The sequence below is a fragment of the Pollachius pollachius genome (assembly GCF_949987615.1).
Source record: "Pollachius pollachius genome assembly, chromosome: 5".
Lineage (NCBI taxonomy): Eukaryota > Metazoa > Chordata > Actinopteri > Gadiformes > Gadidae > Pollachius > Pollachius pollachius.
In genome coordinates this window covers 19,940,092-19,963,355 of record NC_136938.1, presented here as the reverse complement: position 1 = coordinate 19,963,355, position 23,264 = coordinate 19,940,092, and the positions used below count along the sequence as shown (strand labels likewise).

Here is a 23,264-nt window from a genome sequence, read left to right as displayed (position 1 = left end):
ATATTTTCACTCAGCAAATGCTTTGCTGTGTATGTGTGTGTTTTAAACTTGCTTCTAGTTCAACTTCCTTTTTGTCGCTTTTCTATTCTCACATTATTCATTTTTACTTTCTTGTCGGGCCCTTTGTAACAACTGTCATCGCTATTATCATTGTGATGTAGCTTTCCTTCGGTGGATATTTACTGTAAAAGGTGTGTCCCTGAAAGGACCGGTGGTATTCAGTGCTTTTTCTGTTCAGTGTTTTATTCCCATAAAGTTCATGAAGGGATGAGCATGTAGGCCTACTGCATGCTTAAAAGTTTTGCAGCTCAATGACAAATGTCAATACGATTTAAATGGAATACCTTTGTATACTCTTGGTAAATTTGAAGGGAAATATTCTGCACTTGTTTCCCATGTTAAGTAAGGAGAGAGAGAGAGAGAGAGAGAGAGAGAGAGAGAGAGAGAGAGAGAGAGAGAGAGAGAAAGAGAGAGAAAAGGGGGCGAGAGAGAGAGAGAAAAGGGGGCGAGAGAAAGAGAAAGACAGACCTCATTACCATATTAATGAGCATGTTCGAGGCGTTATTGGTATGAATGAATAATGAATTGCGATGGGAGGAGACGGTTTCGGTGTCGACACTGTAGTGAGTGTGCGTCACTGTTCAGAGGACTGGACAGTGTGGAGATATGAGGACCCTTGGCAGTAATTGAATGGCCACATTAAGGTGCTGGGAATCGAACCGGGAATGCACCGACCACCAGGTATTGTGACATTGAATTCGTTAAAAGTATGTGGTATTATAGATGAATAGACAGTCGCCTATTTACAGAGTTACTTTAGCCTTTATCTTCCTGTTTTTAAGTAGCCTATGGTTTTGTAGTCTCCCAATTAGAATAGTGCATTGTAGTGTAGTAATAAGCTATAATTCCGCCTATTCAATTGGGCTATCTTAAAATCATTACAAATAATTCAATCCAAATAGTCGACAAATAAAAAAAGAGCATCGTATGGCAATCTATATGACAGTTTAATAAACTTTAGTTCAGAGTGGTATAGTCGGCCTCGCGTGTTTCTGATCGAGGGAAATCCAACTCATTAGAAGTTATGTACTGGGTTTACTTTGTTGATCCTGTGGGTTTGCAAAAATGCTGCTGGTGGAGGTTATACACAATTGTATTAGGGTTTATAGCTCAGGCTATCAATTTTTGGTATGTGACTTTAATAACATCCCAGCGGCCTCAAATGTTCCCCTGCAGACTAACTGCAGCGTGTTGTCATATCTAAAATCGTATTGTTAAGACAATAATACCTTAGATACGGTTATTAGCCTACGCGTCGAGAGCTGCTCCCTCTGCGATTATTTACGCATGTTCTCTCTCTCTCTCTGTGTGTGTGTGTGTGTGTGTGTGTGTGTGTGTGTGTGTGTGTGTGTGTGTGTGTGTGTGTGTGTGTGTGTGTGTGCAAACATCGACTGTTGCCCTTGACTAAGTAGTAAGTAAATTCCCCCTTGAATATCGGCTCTGTCCGCCGGGATAAAACATGCACGGTACGGAGTTAAAGAGGGGGAGACGACTGGAAAGAACTATGCAAACAGTCCTCAAATCTCAGTCCACGCGGGAAACAGAGAGTGACAGAACATTCCGGTTCCCAGGAACCCCCGTCCCACCTAGAGCATGGGTGTAGTAGGCGCCTGCTATAGGCACAGAGCCCCCCTGCGACATGTGCGTTGTGCAACAATAGTTCCTGAATATGGATCAGACAAACAGTAGTTTTTGATCCCAGACCCCAGACTCGTCTTCCAGAGGGGACAGTGCGAAAAGCCCAAAGTTAGCTGGTTTATTCTGATAATGCAGTTCCTTTCTGTTAAATAGACAATAAGTATTTCTTTAATGTCATTTTCATGGCAGGTCTTCATAATATGTCTCGATATATATATTAACCTGTATATCTAGATATACCCTCCTATCTATGCCATACCTTCTAACTTTACAATGCCAACCTGATTAGATCTTGTGAATCTTAATAAGCTGGGTGGTGGGATGTGTTTGACAAATGTTTTCTGGGATGGTGAATGGGTCTTTGTGTAACTGGACCTTTGTGTGTGCGTGTGTGTGTGTACGTGTGTACGTATGTTGATATGGGGGCATTAATTATCCATGTGTTTTTTCTCTGAGTTTGCGTGTTATACCCAGCCTGTTTTTCACAGCATGATTAGAGAGACAATAGTTGTTGATATTGCTTTTGGGATCAGGATTGCTACAATATGATAAGATGAATTGTTTCATAGAGCAGCGGTTAGTGATGGCAGTCTGTGAGATGGTCTGTCTGGGGGAATAAGCTAAATGTAGGCTGGTCGTCACATCAGTGGGTTTTTCCTACTGTACCTACTACTGTTTTTACCTAACGCATACTGTTCAAGGGTAGGTTTTGTGGATCGTTCATTTTGCAGGGGAACTCAATTCAGGTGGACACTCTGTCTCAGCTGATCAGGGATGTATGAAAGGGTTAAGGACGAGTGTAAAGTAAATGTTTACAATTAGTTGTAGCCTAACGACCCTGAAAGAGGGTTAGGTTAGTTGGCCCACTCAATGTCACTGTAATCATAAAAAAGCCAAAGCCATTTGGTGGGCTCGCTTTTAGTGTCTTACAATACTGTGAGTGCATATATTCTTTGCATAAGTGGCCCTTGTTGGAATCCAACCTCTAACCCTGGATAATGTTAATCAATAATGGCTAGTTAAGGCCTTGCTCAACCAAAGGACTTACACTGTAGTCAACAAATCCTCAACGTTACGGCTCACTCAGTGATATTCTGCGAAATGTTGCTCATTGTTTGTTTGTTTGTCTGTTTCTCTACGCATGTTCCCTCCTTCAACATCTTCCTTTCTTCACACACTTGCCTGATCATCTTCATCATCATCATCATCATCATCATCATCAACCTAATTATCTTACCACCATCATCATCATCCTCATCGTCTTCATCACCGCCACCATCATCATCCTCCTCCTCTTCATCAGTGCCGGCAATGGCTGCCGGGAAGCCGTTCCGAGCGACCTTCATCTGGAGCAGCATCATCAACAACCTGCAGTCTCAGGTGGAGGTGAAGCGACGCCGCCACAACCTCAAGTCCTACCAGGACTGCTTCCTGGGCTCTGAGGCCGTGGACGTGGTGCTGGCGCACGTCATCCAGAACCGCTACTGCGGCGACCAGGATGTGCCCCGCTTCAAGGCCGTGCGGCTGTGCCAGGCGCTCATGGACTCACGCGTGTTCGAGGCGGTGGGCACCCGGGTGTTTGGCAAGGAGAAGCGGCGGGCCACCTTCGAGGACAGCAGCTTCAGCTTGTACCGCTTCCTCTACCCGGAGTCCAGTGAGGCGGTGCTGACCAGCACCACCTCCCTCTCCAGCAGCTCCGTGGAGGGCGGATACGGCGCCTCGTCCGGGACAGGCAAAAGCAAGGACGGCTACAGCCCGCCCGATGACCGGTAATCCCCCCCCCCCCCACCCCCGGATCATTTCTAGCACGTTAATGACTTTTGGATGGAATTGTTGAACCTAAATCCCACAAAGGCTTGGCTTTAGGGCTTAAAAGTTTAGGCTAATGCATGTCTGATTCTTCCGATTACCAAGTTAGCGCTTGATAAATGCTGACATCAATAGCAGCATTGCCTTACAAAGAATATTGGGATGTCTTTATTTTCAATTGATAAAGGCTGGTTTAGTACAGAAGCAGAGAAAGAATTTCAAAGTATCAGCACTGTGGAATTTGAGGCTCAAACGTTAAACATCTAAAACCATTCCCTTTTTTTTGTGATTAAATTAAAATGTACAAGAACACGCATCCAAGCAGGGCTGTTATATAAGAGCTTGAGCGGGTGTGGAGGACCTTGTGATGTTCCTCAGCTTCACTCTCTGCTCTTGCCCTGTCCTGAGAAGCAGGCCTGTCTGTTACCTCTGATCTCCGTATGGGAGATGAAAGATCAGGGGAGGGTAATTGATGTGAGGGCCAGAGATGTGTGGCAATTATCAATCTCCAGGTACATTAAACGTGTTAGTAACCATTCAGCCTTCAAGGAAGCCCAACCAAAATGTGGTAATGGGAAATAAGGCAACCTAAATATAGTTTCATGTCTGCCATAATATGAAATCCTGTTTGGTTGTAGACTGATGGTCTCCTTTAAGCCTCCATCCCCATTGTTGGGGATGGAGAAATGAATTAATCCAAAATGGTGCCATTATGATAACTCACAAGTCTACTTCATGAAGTACCATGTTTATTTATCGTTTCCAATTCTTGCTGTGATTATGTGATTCTTTAGGCAGAACCAGGCGCTCATCTACAACACACACCCAACCAAAACAGACAAATCTCTGGAGCAAATGCTGGGGAACCTCAACGTGAACTCCGCCCTCACCCCTCAAATGACCAATCTGGGTCTCTCCCAGGACCGTAAGTCTACTTACCCGACCAATCACACAATGTTTAACTTTGCAAAGGTTTTTTCAGTTTCCCAGTATCATATATTATCAATCTTTTCTTTCAATCTATCATTCTTTTCTTTGGGACACAAAAGCACATAGCACATAGTACAATAATACATCCTAGAAAGCATATTTATTTACATTTACATTTAGGGCATTTACCAGACGCTTTTATCCAAAGCGACTTACAATAAGTGCATTTGTTACAAATATTGTTGTCAAATTTGTTATTTATAAACTTATATATAGTTTATTCAAGTTAATCAGAGAGCAAGGTGTGTATGGAAGGTGTGAGAGGATGTGTAGTATTATGTTTGTGTGTCTGAGTGTGTATACTGTCTGCTTGCAGTGTGATGGGTGTATATATGTTTATGTGTGTCATCGAGTGTGTGTGAGTGCATGACACTTTAGTGTTCGTGTTTGTGGTCGCGCTGAGCTGTTGTCAGCGCTCCTCCGCTGACCACATGACACCATGATCCATAGCCACCGTGTCTCTGTGGCCCCCAGTGGTGGAGCAGGTGTGGCGCCAGCAGTCCGTGTTCAGGCTGCTGCAGCTGGTGGAGCTCCCCCTGCTTGAGAGTCTTCTGGAGGGCAAGGAGCTCCCCCGCCCCAACCTGCACAGCATGGACAGCGACCCGGACCTCCTGTATACCTCCAGCTACCTGGACCGAGAGGTCCTCAAGGCCTTCAGCGAAGCACAGTGAGTCTCGCACCTCCATTCACAGTTCATGTTTGATGGGGAACTTTGGGGTTTCTCAACTCGGAACGTTTTTCCCCATCATTTTGGGTGAAAGGTACTTTCGAGAGGACAATCCTTTAAATTGGTTCAGTATTGAGTGGTAAACTCTGGCGGTAACGAAACAAGTTGTATTTCGCTCTGGGGATCCTTTCCAATATGTGGTCAGACATTTATAATAACAATCGGATCTGTCAATGGCAACATAAGCACCTTGAGAGGACATACATTGACGGGGCCAATGCCACAAAGGATTACATTGCAACTTGTTTTCACGGATAACGGCATTAGTCCCTATGACCCGAAATGATCGGAAAAATATGTCAAGGCTGAAAAGTACTCCTTTAATGTCAACTGAACTGGCTCTCACAACCAAATACATCGGGAATGTTGAAATGTCGTTGTGGAGAATAGAGGGGGTTAGTGGTGGATAACATGTAGTAGTGGTGTTTTGCCCTTGTGACAGAATATGAGCGAAAAGACTCGACTGGACACGCCTTCCTTCCAGGAAAAGGTTCAGGGCACACGAACAGATAACAGAGAAAGGCAGTGTGTGCATGATTACACATACGTGCACAAAACCAAATGCAAGCTGGGTGTACAGTCTGACCACCACACTTACTATTTGTCCACCTCCAAACAGGGTCACACAATGGGAAGGGATTTGATACGTGTCTGGCCTATGGTGTTGGCAGGCTGGCTGGATAGATATGAAGTGGAGTAGAGCATTATGAGCAATAGGTAGTGCTTGCACAATGCTCCTTCTGAGAGAACCATAATACAAACGACTGTAATTTACCAAGTTGAATTGGCTTCCTGTGCGAATCATGAAGGCCTTTAAGACTAATGAAGGAAATGTTATTTCTGTTTTCTATTTGTCTATTTGCAACTGTTCATTCCTTACTGTCTATCCCTAACTGTTTATTACTAACTGTTTTAATTGTAACTTCCTGTCCCTGACCATCTATCCCTGGCTGTCTATCCCCATATGGATATATTTACATTACTTCTGAAGGTTACATCTAAAACCTCTATCCCCGTCTGGTATCACTCATCACCTCTTCCTCTTCCCCCCTGCAGGGCCGACGAGTGGCTGAGAGCAGCCATGGACTGTCTGGAGTTCCTGCCCGACAGCCTGGTTGTGGAGGTCAGCAGAGGGCTGGCCGCCTGCTCTGAAGACCAGCCCAAGTGCAAGAGGCTCTTCTACGGCCTGCTTGATAAACACTACGGCCAGTCGCAGCATCCGCCCCTGCTCAGCAACCACATCTTCGACATCCACTCCGGCATCTCGGAACTCCTGGGTAAGAAGGGAGGCAGCCCAAATGTCCACAGCTTCCCCTGTAGACGCTTTGGACGCAAAATATCAGTCTTCATAGTCTGTCTTTTAACTTTGTGTAGTGCTGTAGCCTTAGTTTTTAAGTTAGTAATCATTGACTTATATTTATGTTTTTTTCATATTGTTTTGTTTTTGTGAAAAGTGCGTATTAAGGGTGCTATATAATTAAAGTGTTGAGTTTATGTCTTGACTATCTAACTGCTGTCTTTTAATTGCTAATGTATTCATCCTAGTGAACTGTGTATGTGTGTGTGTGTGTGTGTGTGTGTCCGTCCGTTCAGTAAACGGAAAGAAGGAGCAGGCTGTGGAAGCGCTGCAGCTGTGTCTGAAGATGCAGGATTCGCGCAGCCGGGAGGAGCTACGCAGGCTACTGAGGTTTATGGCTGTCGCGTCCAAACCAGAGGAGGTCAAGCTCCATAAAGAGGTGAGCCCCTATCGCAGTGAGAGCAAGGGTCGGCTGTATTTGTGTGATGCATGCGTGCGTGTGTGTGTTTTGTTCAAATGGGCCCTCTGCTAAACCTTTGGTCTGCCCACAATAGGTTGAGAACAGAATGGCAGTGAAGAGGTCTTTCGCCGGGGCCATCATCTACAGCAGAAGACTGGCTAAAGGGAAAGTGGATCTGATGGTGCTGTTCATGGTGGAATACCACTGTGACCTCTTCAAGGTGAGTGCTTACTAATGTGGAAGGAACCAATCAATGAGTTTGGTAAAAGCCAGATTGTAAACAAAAAAACTGATCTGTCTGGGAAGTGAATTAGATAGATAGATAGATAGATAGATAGATAGATAGTTAGATATATTAGATAGACGGACGGACGGACGGACGGACAGACAGACAGACAGACAGACAGACAGACAGACAGACAGACAGACAGATACAACTTTATTTTTTTTTACAGCACAGCAGCAGTGAAAGACACAGGATATAATACAAAACAAAAAAAAATACAAAGTAGTGCTAAGGAAAACAAAAATAGATGCTGAAGTAAATTCTAAAGTAAGGACAAACTGAACAAACAGGAATTGGAATAATGCTTGTTTGATCGTGGTGGAACATGGGCCTTGAATCAGAGCAATATGTTAACTTTTTTGTGTTCTTTTGTCCACCAGATCCCTGTGTCGTTGCACAGGTTAGTTAGTGATCGCCTTTTGAATATCGTGAGGGGGAAAGATCCAGATGACGTCATTACAGGTTGGTGGATTGTTTTTTTGTGCCATCCATTTTTACATTCCGTCATACAATAACATTAGATTGTAAAAAAAAAAAATCCCGTGATAGCTTATCCAAATCTTTACATTCCATCAAACAATAACATTAGATTGTTAAAAAAAAAAAAAATCCCCTTGATAGCTTATCCAAATCTTTCATCTCTCTCTCAGGCCCCACATATTGCAGAAGAGTAACAGGGAAGGACTTTGTAGAGAGCGCCCAGAAGACAACTCACAATGAACTGCGCTCCTTACTGAAGAGCATCCACGAGAACACCAAGCTCTCGACCAAGGAGAAGAGGAGGCTTCTGGGACAGTTCTACAAGGGCCACCCCGAGATCTTCGTCCAGTACTTTGGCAGTAGGATGGCCGCTGCAGACCTATGATCGTCTCACGTCGGGGGGCATTTATTTATTGATTTTTGTATATTAATGTATAGATGAAAAAAAAACAGTGCTAGAACAAAACGTTTAATGTGAAGAGGATGTAAAGATCAGTTTTTTTTTATGTTTTTACAACCATATGTGAAGTGGATATATTTAAGAATAATTTCGACTTTAGTTGTGAGCATGAAAAATGAATTTCTGAAGGAATTTTAACAGGCATACAATGGAAGGTGTGCCTATCTTTTGTGAGTGAATGTCGAACGTATAGTTGTGAAACAGAAATTGTGTCAGAAATGTAGGTAGGGCCGTGCAACAACAATAGCATCAGGAATAAAAGAAAACTGATCGTATACTTTATGTATGTTACATACGGTTTAACCATGGTTGAGCAAGCCTCGGTTTCTCAATCTATTATTCAAAGGTCCAGTTCTCTGCTCCTGTTGTTTTCCACTCGTTAGCAACACATTCATGTCTGTTAAGCTATTTGTGGCAAACATTCTCATATTGGTTTACAGAAATTCCTGTTGAGAATTTAATTTATTTGCAAAGTGGGAATAACATTACCAATGCCTAGCCATTAAACAAATGTATTGAAGCAGAATAAAACCAAGATTTTCTATAACTCACACAATATGTCGATTGGTCCATTTCCCTGACTTCACATCTTTACTGTCTGGAGTATTGAGCGAACATTTGTTCAGTGTACAAAAGTATCTAGGATATGATTTTATTCAAAGAAATTTACAGTAAGTACAGGTCAGGAAATATAGGCATTCTAAAGGAACAGTTCAGTTGCCACTGAACTGTTCGACAAATGTATCTGAGAACGTTGTTCATTATCCCATTTCTGTTTTGTGGACCCACAGTTACACAGTGTTATGTCAACATAGTAACCAAGTGAATTCTTTCATTTAAAATCTAAGTATAAATGACAAAGAACCAATAGCAGGGCAAACAATGTGTTGGGTTGCTCAACAGTGATTGTACCAATCACCTGTGAATATCAACAGCTGGTTGGCACGCACGCACGCGCGCGCGCACACACACACACACACACACACACAGATCCAAAGTACTCACACTTATAAGAATTTATTTTGTGCATTATACATGTGTAAAACCCAGAAATCTATTGTTTGAATTGCATTTATTTAAAACTTGAAAGTGGTATCGATTGAAATCAGATTATTAAAGTTAACAGTACATTAAAATGTCCACCTTATGCTGGGTCAGATTCAGCATCCAGTTCCTATACTATACTTACCTCTTCATCCATCCCTAGCTCGGGTGTTTGCCGAAAAATAACCCCACAATCATGCACTCTACAACAAGGGCTTTACTTGTTAAATGGTACCAAAAGACCGATAACACCTTTGAGATTGGTGAACACAGGAACTATGTGGTGGCTAGGTCAGAATACATCTAGAACCCAGCATGATTGGAAGGTTATACTTCCGCCTGAAATAAACAATGTTTTAGAGCAGGGGTCTCAAATTCGTGGCCCGCAGGCCAAATGCAGACCGCTACCTAATTTTATGTGGCCCGCGAGCACTTCAAATGTATTCGATTATTATTATTATTTTTAAAATTTTCAAATTCATTGAATAAGAAAAATAAATCATTGAACAGTTTCTACCAATTCTACTGTTTCCGTGTAATCATAATAAAATATGAACATATTAGATTGACTTAACAAGGGTTGTAGTAGGACACCTGTTCCAAACAAGTGGTCTGAGGCCTCGGTCCTACAGGTTATGTTATTATAACACAGAGCAATGTGCTTACATATATTTTAAATGTATGTAAATGTATGTACCAGAATGTAATGTATATTTGTACACTTGAATAAAAAATCAAATGGAGACAGTTATTTAACAATATCTTACAAAATAAGAGATTGATTGAAATAAATGATATAGTCTTTCAACCGGCCCTTTGAGGGCAAACATAGCCCGGGGGGGGAGGAATTTGTTTGAGACACCTGTTTTAGAGTATCATCTTGTGTCCCTACAACATGGGATCATAACCCAAAACGTTATGAGGACTGTCGTAAAGTTTGGATGCCAATAATGAGAAGTGGAGTTAAGGTAAAGAGGTTTTACTAGAGGTATACAAATGTGATGAGACAGACCTCAGGCGATGAGATAGGTGAATATCTCGAGAACCCATCGTCAGATTTTTCTGTTGGACAAGCCAAACCATCTAAATTGCACCATAATGTAGCGATAAAGACTGTTTTCTAATTAAAGGCTATTACTTCAAATGGGAACCCCTCTTGGTCAGTTAAACCAATGTAAACAAGGACGGATGGGCTCAAAATGCCGCATACACTGGATTGTCCACTTATGGTGGTGTTTCGCAATCAAATACCTTTATGACAAAAACAACTAAGGTAAGATCTTTCTTTTGGTTGCAATCTGAAAAACCTTAAATTTGAAATTGATGTTCTCTGGTGGAGCCTCGTTTTGAAAGAATACATTTGTGTAGTGGGACTATCCGTATTGGTTCCTGATGTCCAGATCGTAACGGTATATTAAATGGAGTGAAAAAGTGTGCCATTTACATTTTTGGTATACTTTCGTGCCCTGTTCAATCAGCCAATGTTATTGTCAGTAGTCCAGTCATTAAGCTTGATAACTGCCAACATGTGAAAGTTGATAAGCCTTCAAATAAACACCCAATGAACATTAGAGCAGTATTCCTATCAAAAAGTTGAGATTCCTACACTGTCCAACACGAAAAAGGTTGACTTAAATTAGACTACGGGTTGCTTTACTTGACAAAGCGAAACATGTCACATTTGTCTGTACCAATACTGCAACCTAGTGGTAACTCATAAATAACACATTTATATTGACCGTCAATCATGATATTGTGCTGGAAGTGAAAATAAATGAAGAACCTGGCTTAATTTTTCCCCTTTTTATTTGGAGAAAGTTTACCTTAAAAAAAAAAAGATTCCACTTAGTCTTCACTTGAACATCACGAGTCAGAAAACAGCAGTGTGCGAGAAACAAAAACCAAATAAACCCCATGGAATTAAAAGCTTTGTACAGTATATGGTCATGTTTTCAAAAATAAAAACTGTTAAAAAACAACAAAGCAACAAAAATGCACAAGTCTGAGTGAGTGAGTGAGTGAGGGAGAGTGAGTTTTCATGGCTGTACAACAACAGATGCAACAGACTGTAAAGTATACCGTCACACGTATACAAAACATGTAGGACGTGGAAGATTGCCCTCTGGGAACACGAGTTGAGTGAAGGGCTGTTTTATTTTAACATTCGTGCCAGCGTTCACCGTCTGTAAAGTGTGGTGTTGTCGGCTTCCTCAGTTTAGCGTTTTGTTTCGTTTATCGAATCCTCTTCTGCTGGCGCGAGCGGTAGATGTCGTGCACGGGCGGGGCCACGGCTCCCTTGTCGTCCTCTTCATCCGAGTCCACGTTGGGTCTCTTCAGAGACTTGCCGCTGCCCGCGTGGTTCTCCATGGCTCCGTTGCCCTCGCCTCCTGCCGCGTCCGGCAGCCGGCCCGTGATCAGCTCCACCGCCGCGTCCACCGCTGCAGGGGTAGAGGGATAGAGGTGAGCCACCATGATTTAACAGGTGACGTATTATACCACCAGCTGTGAGTGTGATTAGCCTTAACAAGCCGTTTTGAAAATCGGCCTCTTCTGACATCATAGGTGGGTGTACACCTAGATGTATGACGGACAGATTTGCTACAGTCCACTGGGTAGGCTGGTAGACTGATCTATCCAGCACACATCTAGGTGGGCACGGCCACTTGTGACGTCACAAGAGGCCAATTTCCAAAAGAGCTTGTAACGGCCAATCACACTCACACCTGGTGTTATAATAGGTTACATTTAAAACAGCAATCAAGTGAGCAGGGGGAAAAAAAAGACAGAGGATAACTTACTCTCAGGAAGTGTGCATCTCCTGAAGGTCTCCATGACTTCATCCACTTGGACGAAGGGACCCTGCGGCGAAACAAGTAGACTCATCAACGATACAATACAACTTATGTTGACCCACTTCCTTATCTCGTTGAGCAACCACCCTTAGAGGGAGTCATTGGGTGGTTTTTCAACCTGGAATCCTATTTTCGCCCATCATTTTGGGTCCAAGTGAATTATGTGGACAACAATCTTTGCACTTGGTCCAGTATTGAACTGCAGCCGTAATGTGCAGTAAAGGGCTGTAACGTAATCCTTTGGGGGCAATAGCACCCTGTCAATGTAGGACCTCTAAAAGTGCTTGTTTTTGCCAATGACTGAATCACATTATATTCTATAAATTTGGAAAAAAAACCTTTTGCTTGATTCGGTTTCGTTTGTTTATGTTTCTAATCACTCAACGAGAATTTTCGCTATGTTCCTATGCCATTACACTCTCAACCCACCTTCAGCCAAATCTTTAAGGTAAACCCAAGGTACACATTCTGTCGTCCGACCCAACAAACATTTGCCTGCACGGGTCTCTCACTAGTGTTTCATCATGAAAACCCGACTCAAACGAGCGAGATCAAGCGAAAGTCAAAGAAAGAAGTTGAATCACTCTCTAAGGATCCTTTCCATAATGTCAGACAGTTATAACAAATGCAGCCAGTTGTCACGGATTACGGCTGCAGCCTTTTCGTTGCAATACTGGACCAGTTTCCAAACTGCTTGTCCGCATTAGTCTTTTGGACCGAGACGATGGGGGGGGGAAAAAGGGTCTAGATTGAATAATCCCCAGGTCGTCCTTTAAGAAAGCGCTGGCTTTACGAAAGCCCTGGCTGGCAAAGTGTCGTACTCACAGAGAAGCAGCTAGGTGGGGGCAGGAGCTTCATGAGGAGCACAGCCGCCGGAGGAACGGGGAACACTCCTCCTGGGACAGGGTGCAGCCCCGGAGCTACGGAGAACAAAATCAGAGGAGCTTACAAAAAAATCTCCCTTTTCAATGGAATGGGAATCAAGGTGGACTTTGTGGAGTGACATGATCAGAAGACAATTTTAACATGCTCCGTAGTGTTGTGATTGAGCGTCGGGCACTATGCTAATGACATACTTACTGCCGACGAGCTGCTGATGAGCTAACCGGGCAACAAGAACTGCAATAGGATTTTTCCATGACATGCAGAAAGGACTTTCACTGTGAGAATTTATTTCCCCTTTTCAACAACTTTAGGGTGGTGAATATAAGCCCAAAGGCTAAAGGGGTTACGTACGAGTGAGGTGCCGGGGCTGGAAGGGGATCATCTGGTTGGTGTCGGGCTTGGGGTACTCAGGTTTGCGATCTGCCTCGTCCTTCTGGGCGGGCGTTGAGGGGGTCACCACCGCCTCCTGGAGCAGCGCTGCGTATTTCGCACGGGACACGTCCTTGGGAGGAAGCAAGCATTATTAACACAAGGTCATCGAAAAAGCCGACACCTACAGTCGAAGACGCAGGAGAACTTCTCTTTGATATGTCGTCCGCAGGCTGGCTCTTTTGCACACCTTGTATCCCAGGGCTTTGAGTTCACTGCCGGAGCATGGATAGAGGTCCATAAACTTGTAGCGGTCGACCAGCAAGGCCGTCTCTTTGCCCTCGTACTCATCCTTGAAGGCTGTGAAACGCCTGCGCTCCACCTTCAGAATACTGGCCAGGTCTCCGATGTTGCTCTCGAAGGCCAGGAAGCGAGCCCAGATCTCTCTGGAAGGGGAGCGCCGGACAACGAAGAGCGGGGACGTCAAGATCATCACATGGTTTTCACACTGGATCGTGAATTTACATTTCTTAGGAAATTGTTGTGGAAAAGTCGTACCCTGATTTCTCGGGTGACATGCTTCCCGAGGTGAGCACTCTTTCAAACAGAACCCGAGTGTTGTTGTCCTCTAGAAGGGAAGGTCACACAGAATAACAAGTCAAACACAAACAACAGGGACAAAATGCTGAGCCCTCTGTCTACAACAGGGTCATTGGGGGAAAGTGCTGCAATGCAAACAGAACCTACCGTTGAGATGGGAGAGATAATCGATATAGGCAAGAATGTACTCCGGGATGTCACCATATTTCTTCAGACCAAGTTCAAATATCTTGAAGGCCACCGATTTATCCTTTAATGGAAGACACAAGGTAAAACACAGATTAACACAGAATCACAGAGAATAACTTAAAACGCAACGATTGAACCACTGCAAGGCCGCATACGAGCGGGGACTTTTTGATTGCTTTGCGGCAGGATGTTGTCCCTTTGGACTTTCCGGTCGCTTCTTCACCTTGCTACAGTAGTACTCCATGAGGGCCGCCGTCACGTAGACGTGGTGCCTCGTGCGGAGGTCCTCCCGGGCCTTCTTGAAGATGGTCCGGCCCATCTTGATGCCCTCCGCCCTCCTGGCGAACTTCATGTACTGGATGTACACCAGCGTGGGGTCGATGTCCTCGATGCCCAGCAGGCGGTTGTAGATGCTGTGGACCTTCTCGTGTTTCATGCGACTCTGGTGGGCGAGAACACGTCAACGTGAGCGACTTGAGAGGACGGTCTGTGTTTGCGCGCGCTCTGCCATCCGGGGGGCTGCCGACACCCACCTCCTCGTAGTCGGCGAAGGAGAAGTACAGCAGCATATTCTTCTTGAGCAGGGTGCCGATGGCTCGCTCGTAGATGTTGGCCGCCTCGTCGCTGAACAGCTTGGCGTTGTTCATGTCCTACGGAGTCAATCGCAGAGAGTCAAATCGTGAATGGCATAAAACGGGCAATTCTTTTCGTTAAAACCACCCCATATTAGATAAAGGGTTGGCGATTGGCCCGACCTGGGCTAGGTCTGCTGGAAATCTGTCAGAACAAGAGGAAGGGGGTCAGACCCTCTACTGGAGCAGATAAAAGCTTTGGTTGTGGTCTCTCACCCCTTTCTCGGCGAGCAGTTTGCTGGACTGCTCCAGGTACTGTGCGGCCTCGTACCAGACGTCAGGATGGTGGCCCAACACCAGAAGGCACTGCTCATAGGCAAACATCACTGTACGGGCGAAGCAGGAGAACAATCAGCGGACCACATCTATCGAGACTGACCGTTGCAATACCCTCATATGGGATAAGATCCTGGTGGCTTTTTTTATAGAATAAAATGACAATATCTATCATTATCTTTTCAGATGTACCTACTGTTCCAAACTATTATTTGTATTTATGTACACACAATTATCAACCATTTAGCAGACAATGTTAAACAACGCAACCTCCCCTTTATAGACGCGACATTTGGGTTTGAAACCCAGAGCCTTTCGGTGGTCATTACGCTACCCTGCCCTATGTCACATCAACCAGAGGCTTGACCGCAGATGGGGCTGGCAGCGGGCCAATCACCTCTCTTTGTGATGAGGGTCTGGTCTTCTGTGCGCAGAGGGTTGCTCTTCTCCCACTGGATGTACTTCTTCCACATCTCCACCTGCTGCGCTTCCTGTGGGGAGTTCTGAGGGGGCACAGAGGGAGCGTTCCGATCCAGCCCCTTCATCACAGTCTCGTATTCCTGGAGGATACACAGCCGTTGTTACAACAATGAACGACGGCGGAGACGGTGCAGCTACACTAGATTGGTCATGTGACTGCATTCCGGTTGCGCTGGAGGTCCAACTGCTACACCTCACCTTTGCCACCCTCCTGGCGTTCATGTAGTCTCTGCTGCGATCCTCAATCATCTTCTTGGCCAGGTGTATATTGATGCCCTGGTTATAAAGCACAAAAGGTCAGAGGTCATTTTGATTCAGGCCACTGCCCATAATCCATCTGAGGCTCTGGTAATATGTTTGGATATCGGTTCGGGCCGAGCTGCGGCTCCAGAAAGCCTGAATGCGTGCGTGCGTGTGTCCCTCACCTCCTCATATTTGCTGTAATCCCTCCAGAGCTGCTCGATGTTTATCATGGGATTGACGCAGCCCCTCTGGTACACGCGCCGCACCGCTGTGATCCTCTGGTTTTCCGCATATGAACCCACCGCCTCACTGTAAACACAAACAGCATTAACCATGGCTGGAATTCGAAAACGTATGATGGGGCCGACTGAGGAATTAAAAACGCCAAGTGAACATTCGAGAGATGACACAGAAAATATGTTTTTTCTAAATGTACTTACACTCCTTTGAGAAAGTTGATATAGTCCACCCATATCTGTAAGAGAAGGTCATTGTTTACCAGTTGGTCAATTATTTTCACTTGCCAGGATTTTTTTACGATACATGCACGCCATTAATGAGCAGGTAGGGTTCATCATCATGCTCAAGGATGCCTAATTAGTGTGGACATTGGGGTTTAAAGCGAGAACTTTTAGGCCGGGATTCAAACACCCTACTAACTAAACCGAGAACAACGTGCACCATTAGGTCATAGTTATAGCAAAAGATTCTTACCTGGTAGGACATGATTTCCATGCCAATTTTATCAAGGGCAAAGTCATATGCTTGGGCCATCTTCTCCCTAGAGCAAACCAAACAAAGTACCATGTTATAAATATTATTGAATATCGGTTGAAGGGCCCTTCCTTCCTTCCCCATGAAACGGAGCAGCGGCTGGGACGCTCACTTGTAGCTGGGCAGCTTTCCTTTGGTCTCCCGTACATAGGCCAGATAGCACTTCCAAAGATCGATGTGCAGGACTTTCATCAGACATCTCTGAAACAGCTGGAGAGCGGAGAAACAGAACACGTACAAGAGACTTACACCATGAGAAGGGATCGGTGTTCATGATTGATGACTTCATGTGACAGAATGTATAATTCATCAACAGCATTATAATTTCTCCTTTGTCCATGCTTTAACTACAGGAACTGATACCCTTAAGGAAAACACACCCCTTGATTAATCGGTTTTCCCCTATCCATTAATATAGGTTATATTGCAATTGAGAAAATGTCATTTGTATGTTATGCTATGTGGGCTTTGATATATTTCAGTCATTACAAAACTGAAATTAATAATATCTATAGCCACAATCCTTAAATTAATTGTAATGTTCATATTAGTCATACTCTTAACACACACACATACTCTTAACACACACTTAATTACAGCTAGTAATTAATAATAATTTTTATCTTCCGTTTTCAATGTAAAATGATAAACAATTAGAGCTAAGGCTACATTATGTTCATAATGTGGATACATTTGTGACCAAACGTGCACCTTAGTATGTTTGAATGGTCATATTTGTGTGTGTATAGAAGAAGGCCCACTTGTATATAAATAAATATGAATAATTATCAATTAAAACATTTCATACAGGTTTTGCCATTAGTGCCAGATAATGCAAATGATCCAACAGATGTAAACCTTGATGACAAGTAAGCGATCGACCCTTAAGTTTCTGCACTAGTCAAAATACACGACGTTTATTCTCAATGATTCCAACACATGGAAAGAAATAACAATCGACTCCAAACATAATAGTGCAATTAAAACACAGGTTATTTATACAGCTACTATTGAAATCAAAACAAACTTGAGTTTGGTTTAATAATTTTTGTACATGGTTGATTTACATTGGAAAATTTGATTAGATGGATGCAGTGATTGAAGAAAAGGAGAAAGAAAAGCAATCATTGTGACCTAGGCGTCATGGGATTTAAAATGACGGTTGATTGACTTACCTTTTCTACCTTGTCATAGTTTTTTGCCTTGATCTGCAAATAAGAGTGTAGATGTAATGTTAATTCAGCCAGCCTCTCCAGAAATCATGTATCATAATGTACACATGCAAGTCACCACTCATAACACAAACAAACCCTCTAAGATCAACAAAGTGAAATTCACACAAGAATGACAAGCTACAATTTCAAGTTCAGGGTTTATTATATTTGGTAGTTATTGCCACAATGCCCACAAACATACCCGTAAACCCTAGCTCCTAAAACAAAAATTAAATAAAAACAGGGAACGAGGAAAGAAAATAAATGTTATGCCTCCTTATAATAAAGCATGTACAAAACGCTATTCCAGCTCTTTGCTGGCTAGTTTAGAGATAACTGCTAAAATGAGGTTGAACTCAGAACAACATGGTGGCCTTGAACTAGGATAATAAAATCTGGCCAGCTCCGGAACATAAATATAGTACATGTCTTCTGCACAGTCGACGAAAAAATGGGGTAGCCAGAACCATCAACTTGTACCACAATGTGCCAAAATCTGCCAACAAGCCACTAAACACCTAGTCAAACCAAATGGGCTGAAAATAAAACATTGTAATGACTGGTTAATTCACAAAAAAAAGTTAGACGTAAAGGCAAATCAATATTACAGGATGTCAAGTTGTGAACCCAAGATTGTTGCCTTATGGTGGAGAGACCATAACAGCCAGCAGGAACAGCCAATCCACATCACTGTCTGATTCCTTTTACAAAATTAAATGGAAATATATCAGAACTGGAGCATTAATAATATGCCAGTTACATCTGAGTATGTCTGGAAAAGGCATTTGACAGATCATCTGCAACAGTTCTGTGAATAGTTGCAGTCATTCTAATGCTGACACCCTCTACAGTGATCAGGATGAACACTCAAAAAGGCCACATTTAAAATCATAGCTGGAAAGCAAGGTTTCCAGAATGCTGCGTGTATAACATTCACAGGTAAGGACAAAGCCCTCCATATCACGGTAAAAGCATTTTGATAAGCAAATCTCAATCACCAAATAAATCTATCAAAAAATATTAAAATGCATTGTAGCTGCTCTTGATTTGGTTGGGGATGCTAGCTTCAACTTCAAAATGACTAAATGTGACCCAGTTTGTCATGTGCCTGCACAAGGCCAGTCTATTTCACAGCAGCGCATCTAGGTGAAAGAACAGCAGCCAAGCAGAAGGGATAGGCCAGGAGAGAAAACGTTGTATGTCAAATGGATGTGTGTCAAATCAATGAAACAGCCAATGTAGTATAACTTAATTAAAAAAAAGACAAAGATGCAATAATTCACAATGCACGTTTTCTATTGTCATTTTTCTTTTTGTATTTTATTACATAGTATGTTCTTAAAATCATCCTCTTGACATGGTAGCACTAAACCGCCTTGCAGAAACAAGAGCCATAAGATGTGGCACTGAAAAACAAACTGGGTTAGAATAAAACCCCAAACCACAACAGAAGGAAAACAGCAGAATGTAGTCACTACCCACACAAACCGAGAACGCAATTGCTTGGGGGAAAAATCTATCCATTAATAGTTTTTTAAAATCAACTGTTTGTCTGTTCTGCAATACTCTAAATGACCCTGAAAAAAATGGCTGCTTGAAAATAGATTATCCCTCTCTCGCACTCATACGGCAGTGAATGGATGCAAAATACTGTAGTAAACTTTGGATGTCTCTACCAAGATGAGAAATTGTTGGACTTCCCTATAAGTAATGTCAAGTTCAACAACTCTTCCTTGCGGTATGGAAGAAGGCATAACAAACTTGGATCATCACCATTAGGGGTTGAGAAAGGATAGCGGAAGAAAGTAGTCAGAAAATATATATCCCATGGGCCATTTAGAATACCTCATTAAGCATCAATGAGTTCACCTCACCAGGCATCTTAAGCAGAATTGTTGAGAATTACTTTGCATGTTGACACACCCAATTCCTCCTGGGGTGTAGGTCCAATTACTTGCCCAATGCATGTTGTATTAACCCAAAGTAACCAAACAAAGTAATAGAAACAGCCCACAAAGAAATGTGATAGACAGGGCTCTAGAGGGGCAAACTATAGGAAAAAAAATCCTCTTTGGATTATCCTACCTTTAAAATCATCCAGCCTTTTAAAAACTAACCTCAAACATGTTATAAAGACAATTGAAATTACCAAAAAAAAAAAAAAAAGAGTGGGTTATATGCCTTGCTCTGTGTAGGAGTTGGATTATTTTAACAATTATGTGGAGCCTAACTCAATGCGTTAGTTTCTCATAATTTAAGTTCAAAGGGGCATGACCCTAACGTAGCCAAACATACTTACCAAAATGCAATTACCCTATTTAGTCACATATATTTGGTCACAATATTGGAACGTACACAGGTTAACAATTCCTTCTTTTTTTTTTTTAATATATGGTGATTTGGTTTGGGTAACAATTTGCATAGCCTGGACCAGGGTGTGGCTACCACTAAATAGTAATTTAAATGAACCCATCCTACTCGTCAGTTGTTCTGGTCTCTAGAGCAAACTATTTGAAAACTGTGTTGTACCATTTAAAAGAAAAAACCTGAAGGACTTCATGATGGGACTTAAAATGTTTGTATTGAATCCAGCAAACTGTAAAAACTATGATGTCTTAAAGCTGCTGCTACATGAAATCAGAAAATATTGTAGCTTAGAGAAAGATGTAGGGTGGTAAATGGTTAATTCTTCAAAGGGGGATTACTCAAGGGGTGGGATAAACATGTTGGTCACACAACACCTGCCATTTTATAATGTATTTGTTTAAAACAAAAATGACTCCAAAGAAATGACACAGGAGGCAATAAATTGACACGACAAGTGAATAAAAGGCTAATGCACTCCAATACCATTAAAATTATTTTAATACCGTTGCAGATCAAACATGCAACAAATGCATTTTACCCCATTTGAAAACGGCGCATAATGTATTACTATATTTGAATTCTGGAAACATAAGCAGTATTTTCTGAAAAAGAAAATGTTGGAGCCACCCATTTTTATAGCCACAATCCTTAAATTAATTGTAATGCTCATATTAGTCATACTCTTAAAACATCACAGCTAGTAAGTTTACCAGTTAATAAGCAAAATAAATTACCTTATTCTATTAGTAAATCAAAAATGCATATCAATTTAAGAATTGTGGCTTTAAATACCTTCTTATTTACGTGTGAAAGTCACATTGTTGATCATGTCAGAATACCAAGCCATTCACACAAAGTTGTAAAAATAAAAGTGTATTAACCTCTGCTTCAATGAATAGCTTCCAGAATCTGCCAGAACTGGGGAACTGGGTGACAAGTCGCTCATATGTCTTCCTGGCTTTATCTATGGGCTGGTTCTACAGGAGGAAAGTGTATTGACATTGGAACTAGGTTAAACTTACCCAATCACTCGGAGGTGGAATAGATGCAATGTTAAAACACTTCATCACCATGACAATTTATAACACCCCTTTTTTCCCTCCCACCCGACCACCCCAAAACCAAATGAATTAAACCCGGGAGTGCAACCCTGTGTCACTAAACCTGTGCTTCTCGAATCAGAATGCTCCATGCGTCAAGGTCATATGGGTTTTCTTCCAACTTCTTCTCTGCCTTCTTCACCTTCTCCGGAACATAGTCTCCTGCTCCCTGCAAGAGAAAATGGAAAGAGAGATTATGTTTTTTGTTGGTACCAAACTAGGGCCTAGCACGCTCTGATTGGAGTGTTTGGTCGTTGCAGCCATTTCGTCTGTGGCCCAACTAGTCTTTAAACAAGGCTGCAAAACTAATCCTATAGTTAGGCCAAGTACTACGATTACAAGGGACGGCCTAATGACCGGACCCTGTGGATTTCAGCGTGACAGCCATGCAAATCTCAACATGCTTCTTTGAGACAATAGGCTTCATCAAGGGACTGCAATCTGGTCAATCTTTAAATTAGTGTTACAACGTAGATGGTACGATGAGTCTGACTTAACAGGTCTTCCAAGGCCCACATTTCACTTGCAGCCATGTCCATGAAAGAGTGAAAATGACCCGACATACAGATCAATGGTTAAATACGAAACGGACATGGGAACAAGACGCCGAGTGGCTGTTAAATATGCTCACGTTACTTTACTTGCTATACATCCAGCCTTGCCGAATCATCATTAGTTACATCGAAGGTGTTGAGGGACAGTCCAGTTATTGGTTTACATTTCGACGGAAGGGTTCGACATATACAACCATGGTTAGACCCCGTGAATAATTGCCATATCGCAAACATTGCGTTGCATAGAAAGTTACATTAACTATTCATCGATGAGAAAAACAATTGAGATTGACATTTCGACTTTGAATGAAGGGTACAAATGTTCCATCAAGTGTTTACTACCACCAGCACATATGAACAATGTGTGTTGTTTGCTTGTACGCTAGCAATACGGAGGCCTCGTTGACTGCAGTGCAAGCGAGGCACTAGCAGGGCTAAGCTAAGTCATGCTAGCCTTAGAGTTGATCAAGAGTAAGGAACTGAACGTTTGTATACGACATACCTGATCAGCTGCTCCTTCGGCGGACATGGCTGAGTCTATGATCTAATATAATGGCAACTTGATTCAAACACAATATACAAGGCTTTACGAAATGTTTAAAACTGTAGCATAGCTCACAACGGGCACAAGTCAGTTGCCCGCAGAGCGCGCCTGGTCGTCCTCTCAAAATGGCGTGATCTGGATTCTACTTCCTTTAACAATGGATGTGTCCAAGTGATATATTATAAGAAGGTTATTATAACAACCACATAGTCACAGCATGTTGCCTGAAACCCATTAAAATAAAAACAATAAATGAAGAAATTTGTTATTTAATTATTATCAATTATTGATAATATGTGATAATAATATTTGATAAATGTGTAGGCGTAAATAGCCGGACATCGTTAGTAAAATGATACAAAAGTGCCATTCTTCGCAATTGTTATAAACATTGAGTTAATTTGCTGTGTATGATTTAGCAATGTAGACTTTAAAACTGCGGAAATAGAAAAAGCATGTTTATCTAGAATGATGAACTTAAAAAGTAAATTTATTAATTATTGAAATGCGATTATTATCATATTATCCTAGTCGTCAAATACAAATTAACAGATGTTTGGAATTTGCATTTAATTCTCATTACAGTTTAGATAAATACTCATTTACTCTTATCTGTCAACAGAGGGAGACAAATGATACCGTCATCCGCCGTGATTTGCGTTTGCGCTTGTGTTGTTAAGACTAAAGCAACAGACCATGAAGTTGAGAGTTTATATTACGCCTAATATTGCTGTTAATACAAATAGCAATACTAATAAAAAACGAAAACTATTATTTATTCTAATAATGATGAGAAAATGTTGCTTGGCTGTTGTTTTGCTGTATGAAATTAATGCAATTAGGATGATCCTGAAAGGTGCCAACAACTGGACTTCGGTGGACACCACAGGTGACAATTAGCCAATATATCATTAAAATATTTAAAGACGACTTA

At 42.3% G+C, this 23,264-nt stretch overlaps 2 protein-coding genes across 3 annotated transcripts; one reads left to right on the top strand and one right to left on the bottom strand.

The window, feature by feature from the left end:
* The first annotated feature begins 646 nt into the window (after positions 1 to 646).
* depdc7a (DEP domain containing 7, paralog a) lies at positions 647 to 8,763 on the top strand. Of its 2 annotated transcripts, none has more exons than XM_079737281.1 (9): positions 647 to 741; positions 3,002 to 3,467; positions 4,302 to 4,432; positions 4,972 to 5,164; positions 6,281 to 6,501; positions 6,818 to 6,960; positions 7,076 to 7,201; positions 7,648 to 7,729; positions 7,918 to 8,763. In XM_079737281.1, the coding sequence occupies exons 1-9, from the start codon at positions 726 to 728 to the stop codon at positions 8,130 to 8,132; spliced, it is 1,593 nt and encodes a 530-aa protein (XP_079593407.1). In that variant the 5' UTR covers positions 647 to 725; the 3' UTR covers positions 8,133 to 8,763. The 2 variants fall into 2 exon arrangements, with proteins under 2 accessions (XP_079593407.1, XP_079593406.1); XM_079737280.1 differs by having other exon boundaries at positions 4,948 to 5,164.
* A 2,306-nt stretch (positions 8,764 to 11,069) lies between these two features.
* On the bottom strand, positions 11,070 to 22,439 carry cstf3 (cleavage stimulation factor, 3' pre-RNA, subunit 3). The gene is made up of 20 exons (XM_079737279.1): positions 22,289 to 22,439; positions 21,297 to 21,401; positions 21,014 to 21,109; positions 17,727 to 17,759; positions 16,664 to 16,761; positions 16,492 to 16,558; positions 16,218 to 16,252; positions 15,960 to 16,086; positions 15,733 to 15,810; positions 15,452 to 15,614; positions 14,995 to 15,104; positions 14,680 to 14,796; positions 14,370 to 14,588; positions 14,105 to 14,207; positions 13,916 to 13,985; positions 13,608 to 13,803; positions 13,340 to 13,490; positions 12,929 to 13,023; positions 12,050 to 12,110; positions 11,070 to 11,689 (listed from the first exon to the last, which is right to left on the bottom strand). Exons 1-20 carry the CDS (start codon positions 22,313 to 22,315, stop codon positions 11,484 to 11,486), a joined length of 2,157 nt encoding a protein of 718 aa, XP_079593405.1. The 5' UTR covers positions 22,316 to 22,439; the 3' UTR covers positions 11,070 to 11,483.
* Positions 22,440 to 23,264: the final 825 nt, after the last annotated feature.